The following is a 27,523-nucleotide window of genomic DNA, read 5'->3' as shown; positions in this document are numbered from 1 at the left end:
TAATAAACTTCAATATTACACTATTTTTTCTATTGTTTTCATCAAACTCATTACTAGTGAATTAAAGGTAATAACAATAATACTTCCAAATTTTTGTTACTTTATTCTTGTCACTTTAAAGTGAGTTTGATAAAAAATAATGTTACAATGGAAATGACTTTAAAAGGTAATAGCAATAATACTTCTATATTTTTGTCACTTTTTATCCTTTTCTACCGATACACACATAAATCAAAGAGTTTCATTAATTTTCATAATAACCATTTACAAAAATTTATTTTTACAAAAAAAATAGTCACAAAACCCATCGAAATTTAAACCCTTGCTTCATGTAAAAGACAATGGAAAAAATAGCATCATGGCTCATTAAAAAAGCTTCAAATACCATGACAATGAAGAGCAACTCACAATCACTTTCTAACTCTGAACTTCCTTCACTCTTTTTCACTTTAGTCAATAGAACATGCCGAAGACAAACTCTCCTCGTACTAGTTACACTTTGTGGTGTAGATACTCTTTCTTTTGTCTTTGGCAACACAACACTATTAGAGCCATGAGGCATATAATATGTTTAAAAGAATATGGGTAAACCCAAAGGATAATGAGACCAATCTTTCTTATGCCAAATTACTAAACTACCCTCCAACTTAATCAATACGAAATCCTTACACTTCCTTGGTCATAATCAAAATCAAACATCCAAACATTTACTTAAATTATTTAACTAACACTACCTTATCTAGATGAACTAATAATGCTAATAGTAATAATATGTCACTTAGAAATATATACTACCAAAATAATACAACTACTTAGATGTCACCAAATGTTATTATTAACAAATCGCCCTTTCATCATCTCATTAATTTCATGGAAGCTTAGCGTGCGTTTGGATGTGAAAAATTGTTTTCACTTTTTAAGAAAATGTTTTCAGAAAAATATAATTGGGTTCTCATTTTCAGTTTTAAATGAAAATTTTAGAAAACGCGTTTGGTTGAAACTGAGGGAGTTTTCATTTTCCATCTTAGAAATTTGGAAAACTGTAAAAATTACTTTTCTAATTTACATATAATTTGGAAAACTGAAAATTTTCATTTTCTTGAAAAATTTTGGAAAACTGAACGAACCAAACGTGTTTTCAAAATTTTTATTTTTCTTGGAAAATTTTCCTAGAAAACTGGAAAAATTTTCACAATCAAACGCACCCTTAAGGTGCGTTTGGTTGTAGAAAACTGTTTTCATTTTCTATGAAAATGTTTTCAGAAAATAGTGTTGAGTTTTCATTTTCAATTTTCAATGAAAACACGTTTGGTTGGAATGGGTGGACTTTTCATTTTCCATTTGGAAAACTTTGAAAAACTATAAAAATCACTTTTCTAATTTACATACAATTTGGAAAACTGAAAATTTTCATTTTCTTAGAAAACTTTAGGAAACTGAACGAACCAAACGTGTTTTCAAAATTTTGGTTTTTCTTGAAAATTTTTCCTAGAAAAGCACCCTTAGCATCTTTAATAAGAACATGTCATTAAATCATATTATATAATTACTTAAAACCCAATACGATATAACTATTTACCTTAATCAACTTTTCTATCTTAACATAAAAAGGATCCAAGTGTTAAAACAATCATGTATTTTATAGCCCATATTGTAGGCCTAAAATGAAAAAGTTCCACCATTACACACCATTTTATAAATTATCTTTTTGATTGTTAGTTGCAAAAACTTAGTGGCTGATGTTTGCAATACGCAACAAACAAGTCATGAATTTGGAATGTCGTGTATTGACATGTCTACCCTCCTCTTCTCACTAACCATAATTTAGTGCTATTACGTACTACAGGAATCATGATTCCACTCTAAAAGCTTCATTGTCTAAATAATCGTGGAATCGGATTCCCATCAATCTACACTTTACCCTTCAATAAGACAACTTCTATTCCTTTTTTCTAAAACTCATATCCCCTTTTCTTTCCCCCTTCCTTTATAGATTCTATCAGATTCAAATACCAAAAACTCTTTGTAAAAAATCACAAAACCCAATCTTTATTAATATCTGAAAATATGGTGAGTGTTTATAAATTATAATTAACAACAGCTCAGAACAAATATACAGTTGCAGAAAGAGCAGCAAGAAAGTAAAACTCACCAAGAATCTGCCCACAAAAAAAAAAAAAAAAAAAAATTCAAACTTTTTTCAATCACAAAATCAAACCTTCTCTCACAAGTTGCTCCAAGAACGTTGCGACTTCCGCCATTGATGGTCTCTCACATGGATTCTCCCTCACAGCAACTTCTGCAATTTCTGCAAGCTTCAACAATGGCACGACGACTCGTGGCAACCCGACACACCTGTCGATGATCGCAGCTGCTTTCCCCTGTTTGATCAATGGCACAGCCCATTCGACGATGTTTGAAGGTGAACAGTCTCGATCGTTAGCTTTCCGGCCACTGAGAATCTCAAGCAACACGATTCCGAAGTTGTAAACGTCGTCTCTCATGTCAAGAATCACGTCGCCGTCGTTTCTGAGGAGACCGAAGTCGGAGATTCGAGCACCCCAATCGGAATCTAGGAGAATGTTGGAACTTTTCACGTCGCGATGAGCTATCGGAGGGTTGATTTCAGTGTGGAGAAATTCGAGACCTTTTGCAGCTTGCATCGCGATTCTTAACCGGAGCGGCCAGTTCAACGGTGAGAAACCGCCGTGAAGATGGTCGTGAAGCGTACCATGTGACATGAGTTCGTAAACCAGTAATCGTTCTCCCATTTCTGAACAATACCCTAATAAGTTTACGACATTGCTGTGACGAACACTGCAAAGAATCTCGAGCTCCATTTCGAATTCTCGACTGTTTGTGTGGATGATCGTGGCGGCGTTTGCTCGTTTCACCGCCACTTGACGGCCGTCCGGTAACACAGCTCTGTAAACGAACCCGTAGCTGCCTCTGCCTAACTCGTTAAACTCTTTGAATCCGTTTGTCGCGTCTTTGAGTTCTGAAAGTCGGAAAACTTGAGCGAGACCTGGACATGGTGCGACGGAGACCGACGATGGTGTGATATCCGGTGCGTCGGATTCTTTCTCGCCGGAAAATTGTTTCTTTTGTTTACCCTTTTGAGGGAGGAAACGAAGGAGTATACATAAGAGGATTGAAATTAATAAAGATCCGAAAATGGATGAACCGATTATGATTATCAATTTGCGTAATTGATGTAACCGGTGATCTTGATGTTGGTGAGGCTTCAGGTTGCAGATTTCCCAACAGGAACTGTTTTGACAAAGGGAGCATGAAGTGCAGACTCTATCGGCGTTTTGAGTACATGAACTTGAAGGGAAGAAGCCATTTGAGCAGTTGAATCCACATGGAGAACAGATGTTTAAATCTTTTCGAACACATAAGCTCGTTAAATCTGGTTCATGAAGAAGACTCGCATTGAAAGCGAAGTTCCCTGGGCCACAAGATCCAGGAGTGCATAAACCTGGACTGCATAACTGTAATGGAGGATCGATGTTAGATGGAGAAGACGCGTTTGCGAACCAACAATCGAGAACGAGATCATCTTCTCGAATCCCACACATGATTGAATCAGATGAAGCGATCGATAAAAAACCGGAATCTTTTGGGATTGATGTGGAGTTTACTTTCCCCCAACACTCAATCGCGTGATTATCTTCTCTGATTCCACAAAAATGTTGAGCACCGATTGCTAATGAAACAAATGAAGTTCCAATAGGTGGATCAAGAATGGAAGAATTGGAGAAACTTGAATCTCCCCAACATTTGATTTCACCTGATGATTCCAAAACCCCACAAAGCGAGCTTTTTCCAGATGCTAAAGTGAGAAACTTGTCTTGTACATCGGGAACGTTTAAATTTGATGAAGTTGGGCCCCAACATTTGATTCCGCCATCTTTAAGACTACCACAAGTAAACCCTTCACCAGAGACAATCTTTTTAAAAGAAAGCGAGTTGATCTCTTGATTGTAATACAGAGCACTCTGTTTTGAGCTGAAACGATTGTTCGATGTTTCAACGATGTCCCAACAATCAATAGAACCCGAATCACTTTCGGAATAATAAGATCCTCTTATAGCACACACATGATCTCTACCTGAAGAAATGTGTGAGTAGGAACTCGATTGATATACCTGAGGAATAAGATCAGAACTCGAACCCATGGAATCCCAGCAATACGCATACGAGGTGTTCACTAAAATGCCACACATAAATCCAGCACCTCCACTAAGAGCTGCCATGGGTGGAACATCAATAGCGAACACCGAAGAAGTAGAAGAAGATGAACTGGTGTTCTTCCCCCAACAAATAACTTCTTGCTTCCCACTTGCATCAATGGCGCAAAAGAAGTCGTTTTGGCCGAAGACGGCGGAGATAGGCCCCATGGATCCGAAGCCATATGTGAAGGAGAACGATGAGAGAAACAAGAGAAGAGAGAGTGTGTTGTATAGATTATTCATGGGTTTTTAGTGTTTTAGGAAAGGGAGAAAGTTTCATGGAGTTTATGGGAGGTTGAGTAATGGAGATGATTTTGTTGAGAAGAAGATGATTAGATGATGATGATGATGGAGGATAGAACGTGGGTGTTTCCATATTTTATGAATTATAAATAGAGGGTAAATCGTCAAGAATAGTACAAACTTTAGTTACTGTTTGGAGAGTGTGAGATCACATAGATGTAAAAGTGGAGGTCGTGGCTACTTGGTGATGTTTGTCATGTGCAATCTTTTATGCTTTTTTATTTTATTGATTTTAACTCTTTTTTTTTTATTATTATTATTAAAATATGTAATTATCAAAATGAATTAATACCATAAAACATGAATAATACAAATTTTCGGGTTGATTTTTGATTTTAAAGACCTATGTGAAAAATAAAAATTGGCTCTAAAATATATTAGCAACTAAGATTAACAACGGTTAACAATGATTAAATTTTCGGGATTTGTGCAGTCGCACACCTGACACATCCTCAGGGCGGTCATACATACTTTTATGTTACCTTAGACATGAGTATTTGATTAACTCTTACATGACAACCTTAAAACAGATGTAACATGATTATGTAGTATCGTTTGGTAAAATGTTTGGTAAAATATTTTGTTGTTTTTATGTTATAAACATAAATATTTTGTTTGAGACGAAAACAATGTATGGATTAAGTTTATCTAAATTTATTTAAAGTAGGGAGGTTATTTTGTAACACTATGAAGTTAAGTCTTTATCAAATATATAAAATACATGTTAATATAAAAACCTTAAAAAATAATATTATAAATTTCTTAGGAACACCATGAAATGGTTGTCATTGTATATAGATGAAGAAAGTACAACTCATGAAGTACGTTAACATATTCGTTTGAGTCTAAATACAGAGACGAAATATCAATTTAGTCAACCATTGTAACTAACTTTATATCAATTAAATATGAAGATATCGGTGATATAATATTTTTACAAACTTTGACCTCTATTAGAAGGAGTGACATTGGACTCTACAGAAACAACGATGAAGATGTGAGAGTGACGTTTTCAAGTTTCAACCTAGTTCTAACTTGATATGGACATGCGAACCAACCACAATCCCCATATCTACTAGGTTTATATTTCATATATATGTAAATTAATAACAAATATACATGTAGGAAAATGTATATATATATATATATATATATATATATATATATATATATATATATATATATATATATATATATATATATATATATATATATATATATACTTGTACATAAAAATTCAGATACTACTTGCATGATTAGTTTTTAAGACATGAATATAAGATGTGGATGTCAACCTAAAATGCATGTTTTAGCATATAGTTTAAGTAATGCTAAGCAACTTTTATGTATGGATTGCTCATAGTTATCACCATCTATTTATAACTATTTTGTGATATCATTGATCATATAAAGTTTATTTATTTTAAACTCACTACATGAACATATACTTTTTAAAACACGTACTATGTTAAACTTTTTGAGTTTTGTTCCTTGACCCACACATGATATGTGGCAGCAGAATGGAGGAGGCCTACATCTGATCCCTCTCCATGAGGAGTCTTCCCTTCAAAGAGGATGTAGTCTACAGTATCTTTCACATCCTTAATCATATGTTTCATCTTTTGGATACATCCGCTTCTACTCTCGGGCGAGTCCGACCCATGTGTTGCAGGAGTACGTCCTCCCCGTCGACTTCAATATATATATGGAAACTTCACCATTTTGGTATTTTATTGCTATAAGGAAACTTAGCCTAGGGGTTGTTGTTTTTTTGTAATAAAATTGATGGCTCTCCTCCATTCTTTGTATTCTAAATTTAGTGAGATCCAACTTTGAGAGAATGCTCCATATATTACTTTTAGTGTTTGAGATTTTTTATTTGAAGTGTTTATTGATTTGTTGTTTTTTTAATACTAATAAGACGTGTTAAGTGTTTGGATAAAAATTTTTGGATAAAAATTTTGATAAACGCAGATTGACATATCTAAAGAGTTTTTAATAAGTTACTTCTCCCTTGTTTGTTTTAGCTTAATACTTATTTAAACATTTTCGATTATGTTATTTTCTTATTATACATATAAAACAATTTGCCAAACACCAAAAAATAACTTATCAACTTATTAAGTTTTGGTACCTGATAAACTAATTTTAACATTTTGTTTTTAAATTTCGATTTTGACACCAGATAAATTAATAAAACTTTTTAGTTTTTACTAAAAACCATAAGTTGTTTTAAATTAGCAAATCTCAAACACCTCCTCGATAATGGAGAGAATTATACTTTCCAGAGGATTAGCTTTGTAGGTGCTTTTTATTGATTTTATTTTATGTTCTTGACTGAAAATTTAGCAATTCATGTTTTGTTTTACATATTGGTTGTTGGACTTTCACATGATGATCATGAATGTTCTTAAATAAAATTCTAACAGGTTATATAAAGCTTGGAATTTAGTCATCAAGTTTCACACTACATAAGACAATTTACCAATATCATGTAAGTCTTTATTTAGCATAGTTTAGAAATGAATATGGAATAGAACCAGAACCAAATCGGTACCAACCTGAGAACCCTGAATACCGAAATGGGTGAAAAAAACGCTATGGAGTATCGAAGCAAACTAACATTAACGATACTGGTATCGGGAATGGTATAGGTATTTGGTACTAACACTGATACTGAATCCCAAATTTCGTAATTTTAGAGTACAAAGTACCGTCATATATGTTTAAATTCGGTACCCGATTTTGGTACATGATCATGATTTGATACTAACTGTTGATCCCTAGCGTAGTTACATTAAATGTCATGTGTCACATCAAGTTCTCCCATCCTTTTAAAAAATGAAACAATGATGAAGATTTTAGTAAGTGGCAATAGGAGACGAATGTCCTCCTTAGAAGTAATTATGTCTATTACTTGAGTTTTCTACGACCTAGAATTAGAAAAACTCGCATCGGAAATTCTAGATGTAAAACAAGATAAGATGCAAGAATGTTTTCTCACCTTATTTCAATTAGCAATGAGTAAATATGTAGTTTTCAAGATCAACAATGAGTTGACTGTTAGTGTATCCCACATCGATGCGACATAGTCCTATAAATGTTTGTATATGTCCCTATATCTTCATTTGGAGAGACAGTCTTGGACTTTACATAGATCTTACGTGGTATTAGAGTCGGTGTCATGCACCTCATAGCTTAACACAACATTGTCTACCTCATTGAACCTTCGTATCTAGAGGAAGTGTCATTATATGTCATATTGGTATGACATAGTCTTATAAGTGTTTATATATATTTTGGAGTCTCATTTTGTTCCATGTGGACTCAGGACTCTTTTTTTAGAGTTAATATAGGGTACATATATCTTACATATTAGATAATATTTACCGTAATGTTTAGATTAAGATAAGTTTAATATTAACTTTGTTATAGTTTCCTTATTTTAGTGTTAGGGTTAGAGAAGGATTCCAAAATTTACTCTCTTAATACCTTTATGATTAACAAGAACTCGGATTGAGTTACAATTTATTTCATGGTGTCAAAGCATTCAGTTAATTCAAATTTCATCGACCACCACCTCTGACGACCTTCTCTAATCGTCATCAGAGGTGTGCCTCTATCTTTTCTAGCCGCTGCCAATGGTTATGAATTCTTGCACACCATGTTACACAAATTTTAAGGAATTAATATGCTAAAATCATATAATATGTAACACCCATAAAATTCGAGTCAAATTAAAACATTTTAATTCATTAAAAAACCATTAAGTTCATACATTTGTTTCAAATAGTTTAAACATCAGAGCATTTCCTCATAACCATATCACATAAAACTTAAAACATGAGGAGCAGTACGATCACGCCTTCGCCTTGCCACGATCTCCTGAAATACCTGAAACAAAACACTGAACTGTAAGCCCAAAGTTTAGTGAGTTACCCCCAAAATACCAACCACACATAAACATACTCATAACATATCACAAATAGAACAACCATGCACATCGGGTCTACTGTGTGACTGGTCCGCCTGCACCGGGCCTTCAGTCCACCTGGTCCACCCCCAAGACTCGCCGAGTCCAACGATCTTTGAGTCCCATCCTGTCCGACTCACCGAGTCACCAACCGACTCACTTAATCCAAGGCTTTAACCAAAAGAGGTTGGGGTTCTGCAAACTGACTCGCCGAGTCGAAGAACAGAATTGTCGAGTCCAAGGAAATCTTCAACGGACTCACCGAGTTGTTCTTCCAACTCATCGAGTCCATGCTTATGTTCATACAACTCGTCGAGTACACCCATGTGACTCTCCGAGTCCCTCCAGTTCTCAGTCCATTCAGAGGTTTTTCGAGCCATGTAGGGGCTCCAATCCATAGATCCACCCTTCTACAATCTATCCTTCACATATAGTTGCAAACTTTACGTGAAACCAAGGAGATATAGGCCAAAAACACATAAAGGATAGGGTTAAGGACTAGGGGGCTTCACTAACAACTCATAAACATGAGCTTTATGACATTTTGGACCATCACAAGCCTAGATCTGAAGTAGCAACCTCAGATCTAAGCCTCTAACTCGAAATAGCTCTTAATCAAACCAAAAATGCCCCAAATCTCAAATGATAATATATCTAGATGCAACATAACCCATGCAACAGATTATTACCTCCAATAGAAGCTCCAACTGAAGTAGATCCCAGATCTACACCACTCCTTTGCAGCAAGCCTTTAATTCCTCAAGCTCTTTCCTCCAAATTCCTTTTCTAAGCTCCAAAGATTAGGGTTTCTGGAACTCTCAAGGAGATTAGGAGGCTGGGAGAAGGACATAAGGTCCTTTAAATAGGGTGCAAACCCTAAGATTAGGGTTTTCTCATTCCAGCACCAACTCGTCGAGTCCAGCTTCCGACTCGACGAGTTGGTCACTTAATTCGCGACCTAAACCCGCTCCGACTCAGCGAGTAAGCGTACCTACTTGTCGAGTCCCTTTTTTGAAGTTACACTTTAAACCCTTAAATCATACTTCTAAAATTCGGGATGTTACATAATAGCAAAGGAAAAACTAAATACACAAAGCCAAAATCATAGCTTCTCGGTTCTTATTACAGTCTTATTTTTAATATCTCAAGAAAACTCTGTATCAACCTTGGACATATCAACCCTCTACTTAACAACTTCTTTACTCTCCTTATTACATCCCCAAAGCTACATATCAAAGAATCACAAAATTTTTGTTCTTTTTTTTCTTCATAGACACACCTAAAATTCATATTTCTAGTCCACATCAAAACTATTTTGTTTTTTAAAACCATGCTCACATATGCATGATCGTGCCAATAGGTGGGGCAGCTTGGGCAATGGCTCAGGATCTCCATATTTCTAGGGCCTAATTTTTATGTCTTATTATGTTCGTATAAAAAAACCCTATTATATTGTGTATATATAGCAACTTAATAAGAAATTGAAAGAAAATAAAGTGAACATAAAATCAACAGAATAGACTAAAAAATGTGCGATTCTTCTGGAACAATCACTGCATTATTGGGCCTTTCACAACCATCGATGGAAGGACTTTATGAATCAATTCTGATTTTTTTTCAACGATTCAACATTACAAGCTTACAACTAGGTGTTTCAGTCTTTTTTACTTTCTTTTTTCTCGTTGAACTTGTTTTATAAGTTTAAAATAAGAATAATTGGTTGTCTAGAAAACATTTATCTTGTAGTGAAAAAAAAGAAAAAAAAATCGAACAACTAATATTATTATAGAATTAATCTAAGGATAAATATATCACAAGATTCTTATTTTTTTAAAAGAAAAAGAAAACAAAAAAATCGCCGATCCCGATGTTTCTTTTTGTCTTGAGTCTTAAATCGGCTTCGACCGACTGCTGTATACGCTTAGGCTAAAGTGGAAAAGGGCCCAACAAATTAATACTCTAGTCAAACCCTATCATGCCTATCAAAAAAATGCATTATCCGCATAAAAGTTTTTTAGGGTGACTGCTATCACCATTCTTGCCTCTCTATTTATGTTTCTTGAACCCTCTTAACCTCTTTTTATTCGTCATATGATGCTTCCCTTTCGTTTTTTTCCTGGTTTCTTTACTTATCTTGATTATGTTCTTATTCTATTTTAAAATGACAACTATTGGTTTCTTGATTATTTATTTATTTATTTTTCATAAAACCTAAAACAGATCTATTTTAACCTCTTTTTTAGGGTGACTACTATCAGTCATCACTCCCTTTGAATCTTTTTTTATATCGTAATCTTTAATTCAACATCCCAGTTTCTTGAACAATCCAATATTATTCAAATTTTCTAATTCTTTCACTTTGTTAGCATTTATTCAATCACAGACCAAAGACCCTGAGATTAATTCATTGATTAAAATTCAAAGTTACTTAAAAAACGTAACATCCATTTTTACTTGTAAAAGCTATAAAATATAAATCTATTTTTATAAAAATAAAAGCAAAAATATATTGTATTTTAGCTGAAATTATCAAGATGAAAGTTGTAGTAGATGTCAATACGAACGTGTGGATATAAATAACGAAAACGAAGCTCGTATTTGAAAATTATGATTTTTATAAAAATCTATGGTTTGCACATAAGAAGTCACGACACAATGCATTTAACGCAGTGCCTCTATAACTTCGAGTATGCAAGCAAGGCAAGAGAAATCTGACAAGGCTAGGGTTGTGGTTCTCACCTTTATAGGTGCAATGCATTTTTCAGAAATTTGCCCCTATAAATAGATGGTCACCCCTTCTTCCATTCTTGCACCATTTCACTCTCAAATCTCTCTCCCTCTCGAGATCTAGGTCCCTTGTGATTCGATTTCTTGTTTTGAAATATCGACACCGAAGCGTTGGAAGTTTTGAAATGATACTTATAAGAAAATGAAGAGTCGAAGTTACGCTCGTAATCGTCCGGATTACATCAATTGAGTAAGTTACACTTATGCTTACCTATAACTGATTATATTCGTAATCGTTGTTATGAACCTATGATTAAGGTCACCCATTCTTCCATTCTTGCACCACTTTATGCTGAAGGCCAAGATACTCGGGGCGGACCAACGTTATGATGAAGGCCAGGGGCATACCAGATTTATCTTGAAGGCCAAAGGGGTGGACCAACTTTATGCTGAATGACAAATAGGCATACCAACTTTGTGTTGAAGGCCATTATTTATATACATTGTATGCATATTGTTTTATGTTGTATTTTGGGGACCCACTAAGCTCCATGCTTATAGATGTTGATTTAATGTTTGAAGGTAGTCCCTTTGATTTCCAAATGACTCCAACATGATTGTACTCGCATGAAAGAAATAACTATGTTCTAAGACTTCCGCTAAACTCTCTATTTTGTCTTCTTGATGTTTTAAATGAATCTATGGCTATGATCTTTTAATGAAAAAAAAGGTTTTTGAGTTGTTCTATTATGTTTTAAAAATGAAAATTTTGAGACATTACAAAAGATCACTGGAAGATCATTCATGTTGGTTTACAAAAGAATTAGCGATCAATCACATCAATGCTACTGATGGAAAGTCATTAAAGAATAAGTGAGTACAAAATGTCACCATTTACATATTTTACAAACATTCTAAGAATTCCTTCACCTCATGAAAATTTCTTTTTAGGTTACTAAACTTTTAATTGTATCAAATAAGAAAACCAACTTTTTATTTTGGTTTTAAGATACCAGTAATTACGATTTTTACCGATTAAAATGACAATGAACACTATCATTGCCTTGCCACATCTAACTAATAGTCTATTATAATAATTTTTCTCAAACCACAACTTTAACTACAAAAATTTTTACCGATGAAAAGGCAAGCTCACAAAATAGCATGGTGTTGTTCATGGTTATTAGTTGTGGTTTGAGAAAAATTATTACAAGAGGCTTTTAGTTAGATGTGGCAAGGGTAATGATGGTGTTCGTTGTAATTTTAATTAATAAAATTCATAATGGTTGGTATTCTAAAACCAAAATAAAAAGTTGATTTCCTTATTAGATACAATTAAAAGCTTAATGACTTAAAAAACAAATTTTTTGTTATTAGTTTTTATTTTAATTCATTTTCTATAGATAATATTTATTATATGGTTGTGGTTAGTAAAGTTTCTATATTTACTTTGTTATAATTTTTTTATTTTATTATTATGGTTAGAGAAGGATTAAAAAATTACTTTATAAATACATTTATGTTAATGAGAACTAGTAAAAAAGCTCGGGCTTCGCCCAGAGTTGGTTTTTTCGTTTTTTTTTTTTTTTTTTTTTTTTTTTTTTTTTTTTTTAATTTTTTAGTTAGGATATTGTACTATAAAAATTTATAATACCGAGACAAAAAAGTAAGTTGTTAAAACCTTTTCTGTTTCAAAAGCTAAAATTACAGAATAGTACTTGCATAATAAAGTAACTAGAATACATTTTCATAACAAAATAAAGACGAACATCTCAATGAAATTAAGGTGCAATACTAAAATAAATAAATGAATATACATTGCTATTTCTTTATATTTGAAAGAATATTTTTAACACAAAGGATACAAAAAAAAATGGTTCAGAAATGCATAATGTAACCCGGGGAGGGTGTTTACCTGCCTTTTAGAAACGTAATTTACCTGCCATTCAGAATCGTAATTACCAGGTATCTGCAACAAATTCTACTAATACATACTTAGCATCAATATATATATATATATATATATATATATATATATATGTGTGTGTGTGTGTGTGTATGTATGTATTTATAGCAAAAATTTATTAAGAAAAGTTGTTTCTTGAAAAGAATACTTACAAAACCTATACTATGTGTTCTTGTAAAAGAAATTGTAACGCTCTACATTTTCAAATATATATATATATTTTTTATTTTTAAAACCACACAAAACACAGTTTCATATTTCTCAAACCCAAATTTATAAGTTGTTCAAAACACAAGACAACAAGATGTTTGACAATATCCCAGAATCCTCAAAAATAACATAATCCCAAGTTGGTGTGTACAATCATGTCGGCGCCTTCCCTTTATCTTGAGAGGTACCTGAAACACATTTCACACAACACAGTATGCACGAAGCTTAGTGAGTTCCCCAAATACCACACACAAATAATTAGCCTTTCATGACTATATCTCGATAAGGACCCTCCGATCATGTGTCTCAGTGAAGACCCTCCGGTCTCACAACTGAGGTTGGACCCTCCAGTCCGGTATCTCAGTGAGGACCCTCCGGTCTCACAACTTGGTTTGGACCCTTCGGTCCTAACTCAATAAGGCACAAAATAATATACAACATAAATCACAAAGACAAAATGCATGATACCACATAACTCAATATAAGCACATAAGACCCTTTGGTCAATGACTCAAATAAGACCCTCCGGTCACACAGTAGTACCACTCAGGTAAGTATAGTGAAAAGACTCACCTCGTGAGTAAGCAAGTAGGTCTTGTACTCAACGATCGGTCTAGACTCCTCCTACATATCATAATCATCACCGATTAACAATTTATAACAACAATTACAAAGATGTTAAGCTAACCATTTTACTAACTCTCGGAAAAGGTGAAAGACAATTTTACCCCTCCATGGTCTCCAAAGTCCATAAATTGGCCAAACCCTAATAGTCAACGGAAGCCAACGTTCAAGTCAACAGTCCATGTTGACCCAAATCGTCAAGTGCATCTATGCGACTCATCGAGATCCTTTGTTTCTCTAAAATATCAGGAAAATCCAACTCAAATCGCCGAGTTGTCTCACCAACTCACCCAGTTTGTAACGCGTCCAAACTATCAGGGGAAAACTGTAACCAACTCGTCGATTTCCTTGAAGCAATTCTCTCATTTAGACGTCTTTAAGCAAGACTCAGGCCTAAAACTCTAGATCTAGCCTCCTAAGGCTGAAATACCACGTAAAGCTGCAAGCTTTATGTCCTTGTATGGAATCTAGGATAAGTTTTCCAAACCAAAGCTCAACAACGGGTTTAAGGTATGGAAGTTGGCCAAAACTGGATAAAGCTCGAGTCTTAACGCCTAAAGGGCCTAATAATGTACAGATCTGAAGTCTTAGCTTCAAGGTAAACTCAAAGCCAATAAGGACCCAATGGAAATGCTAAAAATGGTCATAACTCTCTAATGGAGAGATCTAACAAACAAGTGATCAAGTTAGTGGCTTTTTACCTCCCAATGGCCGCTAATACTGAAAGAATGCCAGATTCAAGGAGTCCTTCTTGTTCCAAGCCTTTTTCTCCTCAAGCTCTTGGGGGTCGGGATGTTACAATTCTCCCCCACTAGAATCAGACTTCGCCCTCGAAGTCATTCCCCATAAATAGCTCTGGGTATTGCTCACGCATCTCGGACTTCGGCTCCCAAGTCCACTCGGATCCCCTCCGATGCTTCCACTGAACCTTCAACAAGGGAACCTCCTTATTCCTCAATAAAATCACCACTGGCTTTTCAATGTAGTTCAGGCTATCATTAACCTGAATGTGCTCTAACAGGACCATCGTCATCTCGTCGGCTACACACTTCCTCAGCTGGGGTATATGGAAGGTGTTATGAATCTGGCTCAACTCTATAGGCAGAACTAACTGATAAGCTAACTTACCCACTTAAGCAATCACTCTGAAAGGACCAATGTATCTAGGGTCCAAATTTCCTCGCTTCCTGAATCAGATCATCCCTTTCCATGTGGATACCTTCAGGAGGACAAAATCACCAACCTGAAACTCTAGCTTGGAACGTCTCCAGTCTGCGTAAATCTTCTAACGACTTTGGGCTGTCTGTAACCTCTATCTGACTTGCTGGATTTGCTCTGTCCTCTTAAGCACTATCTAAGTGGTCCCCATCACTCTCTCTACCCGACCTCCCCCAACAGATGGGAGTCAGGCATCTCCTCCCATATAAAAGCTCAAAGGGAGGCATACCGATATTGGAGTGATGGATGTTGTTGTATGAAAACTCAGCCAAGGGCATGTAAGTGTCCCAACTCCCACCAAAGTCCATAACACATGCATGTAGTGTGACAACCCAAGTTGTCCCGTTACATTTCCCCGTTACCGTTAACGGAATATTCCACTGTATAAAAGTTCCGTTAATTAGAGGGCGTCAATTTAATAAACATTCCATTTGATTACGTTTAACATGCCGTTAAGTCGTGATAAAAGGAAATAAAAACACAGGACACACATTTTCATTCATTTGGAAAATGTCAAGCTTTATTATTACGACCACTAAATCGGGTGCGACCAAAAGCCCCGTTTGACGGTAGTATCGGGTAAAATTCCACTAAGCCCCGACCCGGAAACCTATATAAGGGTGAGTGGAGTCCATTGGAGACTTTTTACACTCTCTCTCAATACTCTCTCTCTAGACCCGTTTTCGCCCCGAATCCGCAACCAAATGCTTCCAAATTGTAAGTCCGCTTACCCTAGCCTATTCTAAACATATTGATTCATGTTTTTGGACCAAAATTCAGACATAGAAGCATTGGAAAAGGAGTTTACGGCCTAAGCTCCTCCTTAGGCCGTAAACACCTAAAACAAGGCCAAAAAGTGCCAAACTTGTCCCTATAGGCTTGGAAATAAATTGAGGTAATAGCCTAGGAGTGTTTTAACACAAAAACTCTTGGATTTAGGGGATAAAGGAGAGTTTACGGCCCAAGCACAAGCTTAGGCCGTAAACTCCTCAAAATCATGTTAAAATGCCTCCAAAACACTCCTAAACCACACTAGGGCTTATCACATAAATTAGGGACTTAGTACCTTGGGTTTAACACCATTTAACACATCAAAATGAAGGGTGAAAAGGATTTTACGGCCCAGGTCTATACCAAGGCCGTAAACTCCCCAAAACATGCCCAAAATGTAGTTTTTGCCCCCCAAATGACCATAGGCTATTTCCATAAAATACTAGGAGGGGATTTAAGGACTTAAACTCAAGAAAATGAGGGATTTCTTGGAGTTTACGGCCCAAGCATTTATCTAGGCCGTAAACTCCCCAAAACCCACTCAAATGTTTGTTTAAATCCCCCAAAATAGCATCAAACATCATAGAAAAATCCTAGAAAGGTAATAGGGGCTTTAAACTTCCCAAAACTCTAAGGATTAGAGTTTACGACCGTAAACTCCTTTGGGAGGGGTCCTTTGGCCGTAAACTCATAGAACATGCCCTTAGAGGCCTCAATTCCACTCATGCCTTTTAGGAAAAGTGCTTGGAATAATTCTATGAACAAGCTAGAAGTATCAAACACCCAAGAATAGGACCTTGGGAGTTTACGGCCGTAAACTCCCTTAGGTTGGGCCGTAAACTCCATTATTGGTCCATGTTGATGTTTTAAACCCATTCACACACTTGATATTTGAGTTTAGCAAAGTTCCACAACTGATAGGAGACCCTTAGCACCCTTAAACACTACCCGGGACCCCAAACACTCAACCAAAAGTGTTTTCCGCTCCTTTGAGTGTGTATAATTGTTTAATTAGTATATTATATGCTAATTGTATGTGAACACATGTTATCATATGTTAAAAATAGGTCCTTGTGTGTGTTCAAGTCCTTGCGTGACCCCGAACGCCCAAACGACACCTTCGTCGGACCTACTTACACCAGGTGAGTTCATACCCCTGAATGAACCTTTTAAATGCTTTTAAATGTTTTCATAGGGGGGATTACATGTTAAACATGCCAGTTATCATATCAATCACATGTGATTGATAACCCGCATGCACAAGATTTTACCACTGTACACTGTTTTACCGAGTAGGACACTGTAAATGGCTTTCAAAAAAGGGTTTTTAAATTGTTCAAGTTCTTACTTTTATAGCTTATCAAAGATTCATTTTCAAACTGATTTATAAAAGATTCCCAAAGATTTCTAAAGGTTTTCACACCTATTTTATCAAAGAATACAAATGCGATTTTCCTGAGTAATAACGTTTTCAAAGGTTTTCATGAATACTTTTAATTGTTAGTTACTGCTGCTTCGCTTATACTTATTTTATACTCCTACTCTGTAATGCTTTCGCTTATACCTGAAGTCACTTATACCTGATGATGCTTATGCTTATTCACCCTCTTACTTAGTAATACGAGTCTACTTCGCTTATACTTGAGATCGACTTTACTTCACTTATACTTGATACGCTCTTACTTCACTTGTGGTCATCTCCACTTCGCGATGTGCTTATACTTATTCGACACTTATACTTCACTTGCGACCGCTCTTACTTCACTTGTTAGACACTCCTACTCCACGAGAATCATTTTTACTTGATACCCACTCAAGCATGGTTAGATGTATGTCTGTGCTTGTGTAGACGCATATAAATAATGGTTGAAGGACTTAGGAAGGTTTGTCTGCCCTATTTCCTTTTCTTCGTTGAGATGTGGTCAGGTGGGATCGGATATCCATCCGAAGGTCGTTTGATTCATTAGTTATATACTATGTATACAAGCTTAGACATACGGGTTACTTCAGTCAATTCGGTTAAGAGTCTCTACCTCTATTTTATACTTTCATTAGAAACCCACTATTGGGAAGTCTCTACCTCTAGTTCAACACTTTCATTAGAAACCCACTATTTGGGATGCATCTTCAGGACACGGCCTTCTCCGTTGTCTAGTTGGTAACCAGAGTCTCCTGTAGGGAGAGCGGACATTGTGTGTATAGATCTATACGAGATTGACACCCCCGCACCCTGACTGCTAGCTACAGTCCACGGCTCACCAAGCCAAGGGGTGACAAATGTCACATTATATGGAGGCTTGTAGGGCGTCTGGAACTCTAGTCAGTATGGTTACGAGTATCCCGGGTTACCTTATAATTCATGGCTTTAAGGTAACGGTATTTTCGTCAGCAATTTACACTGTATGCTGATGTCACTTTCAGAGTCACACTGTTTTGACCTTGCTAGACGTATCTTTCATTTGATACTGTCTGGGGTCTGTAGTCTCTGTTTTGAACTTGCTAGACGTATCTTTCATTTGATACTGTCTGGGGTCTGTAGTCCTTGTTTGACTTTGCGAGATGTACCTCTCATTTGGTATCGTTTTCGGTCTATATTCACTGTTCTAGACCTTACCAGCTGTACCTTTCATTTGGTACCTTCTGGGGTCTGTGTCTCCCCTTTGTTAGACTGAACCAGGCATGTCGTTAGTTCGATACTCTCCTGGAGTCTATGATTCTTTGCCTTAGTCAGCAGTCCTCACTGCTGAGGCATATGTTTTTCCCTGATGTCTCTTGCTTTCTTTAATAATCAAATTCAGTATGTTGATAATAATAGCAATTAAGGGAAAACTACCTTTTACCACATTACACCGAACAGTCTTGGTAGAAGGCTGTTTTATTTAAAGAAAATATAGGATTTTCTGGAAAGAACACTGATGCACTGAAAACACTTAAACTGCTACTTATTAAGGTTATTAGACTGAATGACACTAAATACTTATGAACTCACCAACATTTGTAAAAATGCTGATACTCGCTTTTCAAATAACTTGTAATCTCAGGTCAGCAATTAGACAGGTACATCGCCGGAGCTACTGATGAAGATGGCTTAAGTACCTTGCTGCACTTTATATATTTTGCTTGTATTACTTTGATAATATGTAATGTAACCATGTAAAATTATTACTATTAATGCAATGTATTGTTGTACTTTGATTACTATATGCATGTGTTGTGATACTTGACATGACGTCATCCACCCCAGAACGTTTCCGCCGTTCCGATTTTGGGGTGTGACATGTAGCATGTCCTCAAGAGTCTGAATTGTATGCTCGGTCTGCCCGTCTGTCTGTGGCTGGTATGCGGTGCTGAAATGCAACCGGGTGCCCAACTCCTCATGAAATTTCTTCCAGAACCTGGAAGTAAATCGCACATCATGATCTGACACCATCGATGTTGTCACCCCATGCCGTGCCACCACCTCTAAAACATAGACCTCAACCAATTTCTCCACAGAAGAGCTCTCATTTATAGCCAGAAAGTGAGCACTCTTCGTCAATCGATCTACAATCACCCATATCGCATCGACACCTCACACAGTCCTCAGTAACTTGGTAATAAAATCCATGGAGATCTGTTCCCACTTCCACAGGTGAATCTCCAAAGGTTGTAACTGGCCATGGGGACGCTAGTGCTTTGCCTTGACCTGACGACATGTCAAGCATCTCTCGACTACCCATGCCACATCTCTCTTCATACAGCGCCACCAATAATCCTTTTTCAAGTCCAAATATGTCTTGGTGTCCCCAAGATAGATTGAGAATCTCGACCTTTGGGTCTCCTCCATCAAAATACGTCGAGCTCCACCCGAATATGACACCTATATCCGCCCACGGAGGGTTATAAGCCCCCGACTATCAATCTCAAACTCAGAAACCTGTCCAATCACCCGCTCTCTCTTATGGTTCTCTGGTCTCAAGGCCACTACTTGGGACTCTCGGATGGTATTTAAGACTGGATTCATCACCGTCATCCTCATACACACATCTCGGATCGGAGCACTCGTTGCCCTATGACTCAGGGCATCAGCTACCACATTAGCCTTGTTAGGATGATACAAAATCTCACAGTCATAGTCTTTCACTACATCTAGCCACCTCCTCTATCTCATATTTAGGTTGGGCTGATCCATAAGGTATTTTAGGCTCTTATGGTCCGTGTATATGGTACATCAGACGCCATAAAGAAAGTGGCGCCAAATCTTGAGGGAGGACACCACCGCCCCTAAATCCATGTCATGGGTTGGATACCTCGTCTCGTGAGGCTTCAGCTGCCTCGATGCATATGCTATCACATGCCCCTATGCATCAACACGACACCCATCCTAGATATGGATGCATCACAGTAGACTACAAAGTCCTATACTCCCTCCGGAAGAGCTAACACTGGAGCTTCGCACAATATCCGACGAAGAGTCTTGAATGATGCCTGCTGCTCAGGCCCCCAAGTAAAGATAACACCCTTCCTGGTCAATTTGGTGAGAGGAACGGCAATCTTGGAGAAATCTATGATAAACCTCCCATAGTAGCTTGCTAGGCCTAGAAAAGGCCTGATCTCGGATGGGGATCTCGACACCTCCCATCGCATAACTGCCTCAATCTTGTCCGGGTCGACCTAATTTCTATTCTGGTTAACAAGGTGCCCCAAAAACTGGACCTATTGTAACCGGAAATCACACTTGGAGAATTTGGCATAAAGCCTCTCCATCCTCAACACTCCAAGAATCTCCCGAAGATGCTCCTCGTGCTGATCCCTAGACCTTGAGTACACCAAAATATCGTCGATGAACACGATCATCGACCTATCCAACACGAGCCTATACACCCGGTTCATGAGGTCCATGAACGCTGGTGGTGCATTAGTGAGCCCGAAAGGCATCACAACAAACTCGTAATGCCTATAAGGAGTCTGAAAGTTCGTTTTCTAAATATCCTCCTCGCAGACTCTCATCTGATGATACCCAGATCTCAAATCAATCTTGGAAAACCAATACGCCCCCTGCAACTAATCAAACAAATCATCGATCCTCGATAGTGGATAACAGTTCTTGACCATCAGCTTGTTCAACTCCCAGTAGTCTATGTACATCTGGTGTGAACCATCCTTTTTCTTGACAAAAAGGATCAGCGCTTCCCACGACGAGCTACTCGGTCTAATGAATCCCTTCCCCAACAGCTCCTGCAGCTGCGAGGATAACTCCTGCATCTTGGGCGGCGCAAAGCGATAAGGTGCCTTGGCAATAGGCGACGCCCCCAGAATGAGATCTATCCAGAACTCCACATGTCTCTCAGGAGGCACACCCGACAATTCCTCGGGGAAAATATCCGGGAACTCACATACTATTGGGACATCGGATATAGAACTCGGCCTCTTAGTGGAAACTCGCGTATCCATCACGTACGCTAAAAAGCCCATGCATCCCTGCTGTAGACTCTGCCTCGCCCTGGAGGCAGAGCAGAAACTTGATACCGGTCTAGTCCCCTTGCCATAAATAGTAAGTACTGCCCACTAGGATCTCGTATGGTCACCATCTGACGCTCACAGTCAATTACTGCTCCAAACCGGCTCAACCAATCCATGCCCACAATAACACAAACATCACCCATCACTATCGGCACCAGATCTATCGGAAACTCAATGCCGAAAATATCTATAACACATCCCCGGAATATATCCGTGGCAAAAACCGCATGCTCATCGGCTATAGAAACCCTTCGTGGCCGACTCAACGCCTTGCGTCTAACACTAATGTAACGACTAAAGGATAAAGACACGAAGTATCGACTCGCACCCAAGTCAAATAACACCAAGGCAGGCACAAAACACACAAAAAGTACCTATATGCAACACAGTATATAAGCATAAACATATCTCAAGATAACATGAATAAGGAGATACGTACGAGCAACCACATCAGGTGCTGCGTGGACCTCTTCAGCAGTCAACTAGAATGCCCTCCTACGAGCTCTCGAAGCCTCGACCTTCCCTGGCCGACCATCAGTAACGCGCAAAGCAGCAGGAGCAGAAGCCTGGGCTGGTCCCTAAGTGATCTGAGGATACTCGGCCTTCCGGTGGCTAGTATGGTTGCAATGAAAGGAAACCGGAAATCCCTTGGGGGCAGTCCTTCGCCATATGCCCCTCCTTGCCACATTTGTAGCAAATCCCTGCTCGGAAAGATCCCGCATGGCTCTTTCCGCACTTGCCACAAGTGCCCTTCTGGCATCCTGCTCTCGTATCAGCGGGCTTAGCCCGCTTCATTGCCGACTGCGACTGCACTGGTCTCTTGTCCCTCCCTTGAGGCTCTCCCTCCTCCCTGGTCAGAATCCCCAGCTCAATCTATCATCTCTTGGCATTGGTCTATAACTCAACCAATGTCCGATATGATGAGTTTTCCATGAACTCCCGAATATCTCTCCTCAAAATGCTAAAGTACCGGCTCACACGTGCCTGCTCAGTAGACACGTGCTCAGGGCAGAACAACACCCTCTCATGAAACATCCTCATAATCTCTGTTACTGTTTCTACCTTCTTCTTGAGAGACAGAAAATCTTGCGCCAATCATGCCCTCTCTACCTGGGGAACATACTCATCTCTGAATAACTGGGTAAACCTTTCCCAAGTCACTGCAACATGAACTGCAGGAGTGAAATCAGTCGTCACGAACTTCCACCAGTCCTTCGCTCCCAAGTGAAGCTGGTTCAGTGCAAACCGAACTCTCAAGTGCTCCAGGCATGAACATGTATAGAAACACCCCTTAATGTCGGAGATCCATCTCATGGAAGAAATCGGGTCCTGGGTCCCGTCACACTCTGGTGGCTTCGTGTTTTTGAACTCTCAAAACAACAACAAGTCACACCCCTGTGGCCTCGCAGCTGTTAGGGATGCGGTGGCTGCAGCAGCAGTAGCCTCTGTGACAGCAACATAACGCTCGTCAAAAGTCTCAATCAACGTGCTCTTAATAGACCTGAACATCTCTAGAATGGCCTCTCTGATATCTACGACCACCTCATCCGCAATGATCCTACAGATCTCCTCGTCACTGGTACCACCACCCCCAGGGTTGTTGCGAGTAATCAACATAGTCTCTCTGAAACACAAACACAAAATTATCAGGGACTGGCTCAAGCGCACACTCAGTTACCCACCCCTACATGCTCCTTAGCATCCTAAGGTTCTTACTTGGGTCGCATACAAATCTGGTGTTTTCAGTAGTACGGGCCTAATACTACCTTCCACATTAACCCATAGTCGCCCTAAGTCCTCCTCCTAGCATCCTAATTCACAAGTACTCTATCCCTCATGGATATCAAACTACTCTCTCAATAGATTCCTCAATGCACATCTAGGTATCTCTCCTAGATTACTCTTTGACTCAAAACTCTCTCTAAAAGGTTCCTGCTATGTACCCCTACTCAACACACACATAGAGCATATAAGAGATAATATCAATCAATAGCAGTCCCCCTAAGCTAAGGCATCATGAATCAGGAAAATCTAGTTCTAAATTCATGAAATACCTAGCCTATCATCTAGCATGCAGCTCTAATATCTCATAAGTATCTCATCTCATAATATAAAAAAATAAGGGTAATTTGGGAAAATCACCGTTCGGGCTCTGGCTGATTGTACACATAGCTTCATCTTGTTTCCTCTTAAAAGCTTTTACTCATTTTGAAAAAATCATTTCTCTTTAGAAAATTCCTCAAATCCTCAATTTGAGTCTAGACATACCTAAGGGTACATCTGAATCCCTCAAACCAAGGCTCTGATACCAACTTGTAACGCTCTAAATTTGCAAATAATTTTTTTTTCATTGTTAAAACCATGCAAAACACAGTTTCATATTTCTCAAACCCAAATTTATAAGTTGTTCAAAACACAACACAACAAAATGTTTGGCAATATCCTAAAATCCTCAAAAATAACATAATCCCAAGCTGGTGTCTACAATCATGCCGACGCCTTCCCATGATCCTTAGAGGTACCTGAAACACATTTCACACAACACTGTAAGCACGAAGCTTAGTGAGTTCCCCAAAATACCACACACAAATACATAGCCTCTCATGGCTATATCTCGATAAGGACCCTCCGGTCATGTGTCTCAGTGAAGACCCTCCGGTCTCACAACTCAGATTGGACCCTCTATTTCAGTATCTCAGTGAGGACCCTCTGGTCTCACAACTCGGTTTGGACCCTCCGGTCCTAACTCAATAAGGCACAAAATAATATACGTCATAAATCACAAAGACAAAATGCATGATACCACATAACTCAGTATAAGCACATAAGACCCTCCGGTCAATGACTCAAATAAGACCCTCCAGTCACACAATATTACCACTCAGGTAAGTATAGTGAGAAGACTCACCTCGTGAGTAAGCAAGTAGGTCTCGTACTCAACGATCGGTCTAGACTCCGCCTACATATCATAATCATCTCTAATTAACAATTAATAACAACAACTCCAAAGATGTTAAGCTAACCCTTTTACTAACTCTCGGAAAGGGTGAAAGACCATTTTACCCCTCCATGGTCTCCAAAGTCCATAACTTGACCAAACCCTAATAGCCAACAAAAGTCAACGCTCAAGTCAACAGTCCATGTTGACCCAACTCATCGAGTGCATCTATGTGACCTATCGAGCTCCTTTGTTTCTTTGAAATCTCGAGAAAATCCAACTCAACTCGCCGAGTTGTCTCACCAACTCGCTGAGTTTGTAACGCGTCCAAACTATCGGGGGAAAACCCTAACCAATTCGTCGAGTTGGCTCACCAACTTGTCGAGTTCCTTCAAGCAATTCTCTCATTCAGACGTCTTTAAGCAAGACTCAAGCCCAAAATCTCTTGATCTAGCCTCCTAAGGCTGAAATATCACGTAAAGCTGCAAGCTTTACGTCCATGCATGGCATCTAGGGCTAAGTTTGCCAAACCAAAGCTCAACAATGGATTTAAGGTATGGAAGTTGGCAAAAACTGGATAAAGCTCGAGTCTTTAGGCCTAAAGGGCCTAATAATATCTAGATCTGAAGTCTTAGCTTCAAGGTAAGCTCAAAGCCAATAAGGACCCAAGGGAAATGCTAAAATGACCATATCTCTCTAATGGAGATATCTAACAAACAAGTGATCAAGTTAGTGGATTTTTACCTCCAAATGGCCACTAACACTGAAAGAATGTCGGATCCAAGGACTCCTTCTCGTTCCAAGGCTTTTGCTCCTCAAGCTTTTGGGGGTCAGGATGTTACAGAAATAATGGAGCAAATGAAGATGCAAGATCAAGAAAAAGGTAAGGCCACATGTTTAAGATTAAGATTATGTCATTAATTAGTGATTCTACTTTAAAAAGGTTAAATGAAGTAAAGAGCAACATACTTTCAGTGATTAATTTATTATATTATCCTATTTTTTTTTCCAATTACAATATTGTACTTTGAAAAATGTATAATATTTAGTAATTTCATCCATTACAAAACAAATTTTTTTGGCTATAATTGGATAAATTTTTCAAAATTGTAATTTTTTAAGAAGAAAAATAAAAATAGGATGCTATAATACACAAATCAATGAAAATATATTGCTATTTTTTTACATTTAGCCAGTGTCGAGAAATAGAAGAGCGGAGAGTTTACCAAAGTGATATGTACGCATGAATGATCCATTGGAAAACAAGAAAAACATGTCTAGAGGAAAGAGTATGCAATTCATAACTAATGAAATATTTAATATGGAAATCAGTCTCATGAAAACCTTATATTCCCTGATAATAGATATACTAGGTATTATGCCCTAAGTCGTCGGGGGCTAGTGTCACACCCCAAAACCAAGAACGGCGGAAACGTTCTGGGCGGAGGACGTCATGTACAGTATCACAACAATGTAAAGTAGTAAACAAGCAACAACATCATCCATTGCATTAATAAAATAATTATTATACAAGTGTGTTCTGTCAAATTATAATAGACACTAAAGCATAAATCAAAATGAAAGATGAGTCTTGAACAAGCTCCATCTTCTCTAAACCTTGCATCGGTACCTGTCTATAGATGACCTGAGGATACAAGTAATTTTGAAAGCGACTATCAGCTTTAAAGCTGGTGAGATCATAAGTATTTTAGTGTATTAATTTGTAAGTAAGTATTTGTATGTATGAATTTGTATGTAAGAATTTGTAAGTAAGTATTTGTATGTATGAATTTGTATGTAAGAACTTGTAAGTATATGAATTGTAAGTATTGAAAGTGTATATGAACTGTAAGTATGAAAATGTTTGTAAAACAACTGTAAATGTTTGAAAAACCCTAGAAATCCCTATGATTCCTACTATCATATGAAGGTGTCTTCTACCAAGACCTAACTGCTCTGAATGTAATCTTCTACCAAGACCTAACTGCTCTGAATGTACGTTTCTTGTAAAAGTGTGTAGTTTTCCAAGTGTAACTATCATTAACAAAATATAGTTTTTACATTTAATGCTTAAGTGAAAAGATCACTAAATATATGTAAAGGGAAAATTTATGTAGTACTGTAGTGTAGTGCTGTAAGAACTACTGCTGTACTAACTACCTTAAACCGGATTTATATTAAGGCATCGTGTGATTAATTGCACCATGCTATTGACTGGTAACAACGACATAAGTATGGTCGTAAAAAGGAATGATGTTTGGCACCCCCAGACCTGCAGGTCCGGCTGTAGCTAGCAGCAAGGTGTAGGATAGTCAATCCAGTATAGATCTATACGCAAACTCACGCTCTCCCTCCAAGAGAATTCTGGCTACAACTCGGGCCATGACATTTAAGGCATGCTCCGATACAGTGGATCACAATTATGTCAACGTATTAATGTATGTGTAATGTACGGAAAAGTTCTACGTGTGCTAGCTGTAATGTGTGTTCTCCCTCTATCTAGCAAGTATAGTAATGTACTGTAATGTTCTAGCTGTAGTGTACGTCCTCTCTATCTAGCAAGTATAGTAATATACTGTAATGTTCTAGCTGTAGTGTACGTGCTCTCTATCTAGCAATTATAATAATGTGCTGTAATGTTCTAGCTGTAGTGTACGTGCTCTCTATCTAGCAAGTATTGACTCATGAATGAACTGACTCATTGTATGGTATCGCGTTCTAGTAATAGTTCTAGTATCTTCCTAAACTACCCGTATGGTAGTTTACTAGTAATCTAACTGGTACGTATGGACATGGATGTATACCCTTGCTACCCAAGGGCATGGGATGAACTGGAAAGGACTTTATGACTATATATGTACATATGTTATATAAGTAATATTTAAACGACCTTCGGACGAGTACCCGATATCCCACCAGACCACATCTCAAGCGCGAAAAGGAAATTGGGTGGATAGCCTTCCTAAGTCTTTTAAACATTTCTTATATAACTATACATATAGAGGCATGCAATTTATAATATAAAAGCATAAATAAGTTTTGTAAAACCTTTGAAC

At 37.7% G+C, this 27,523-nt stretch overlaps 1 protein-coding gene across 1 annotated transcript; it reads right to left on the bottom strand.

Annotated features, from left to right (window-relative positions):
* Positions 1-2,022: 2,022 nt before the first annotated feature.
* On the bottom strand, positions 2,023-4,643 carry CCR1 (CRINKLY4 related 1). The gene has a single exon (XM_079005904.1). It carries the CDS (start codon positions 4,476-4,478, stop codon positions 2,205-2,207), a length of 2,274 nt encoding a protein of 757 aa, XP_078862030.1. The 5' UTR covers positions 4,479-4,643; the 3' UTR covers positions 2,023-2,204.
* Between the last annotated feature and the right edge of the window lie 22,880 nt (positions 4,644-27,523).

The sequence above is a fragment of the Lactuca serriola genome, chromosome 6 (assembly GCF_051521515.1).
Source record: "Lactuca serriola cultivar US96UC23 chromosome 6, Lser_US96UC23_V15, whole genome shotgun sequence".
Classification (NCBI taxonomy): domain Eukaryota; kingdom Viridiplantae; phylum Streptophyta; class Magnoliopsida; order Asterales; family Asteraceae; genus Lactuca; species Lactuca serriola.
The sequence above is the reverse complement of the archived record's forward strand: the minus strand, read 5'-3'. Positions and strand labels throughout refer to the sequence as shown.

What these genes read in the sequence shown, in the direction of transcription:
- CCR1 (XM_079005904.1), bottom strand. Translation starts at nt 4,478, where the DNA reads ATGAATAATCTATACAACACACTCTCTCTTCTCTTGTTTCTCTCATCG.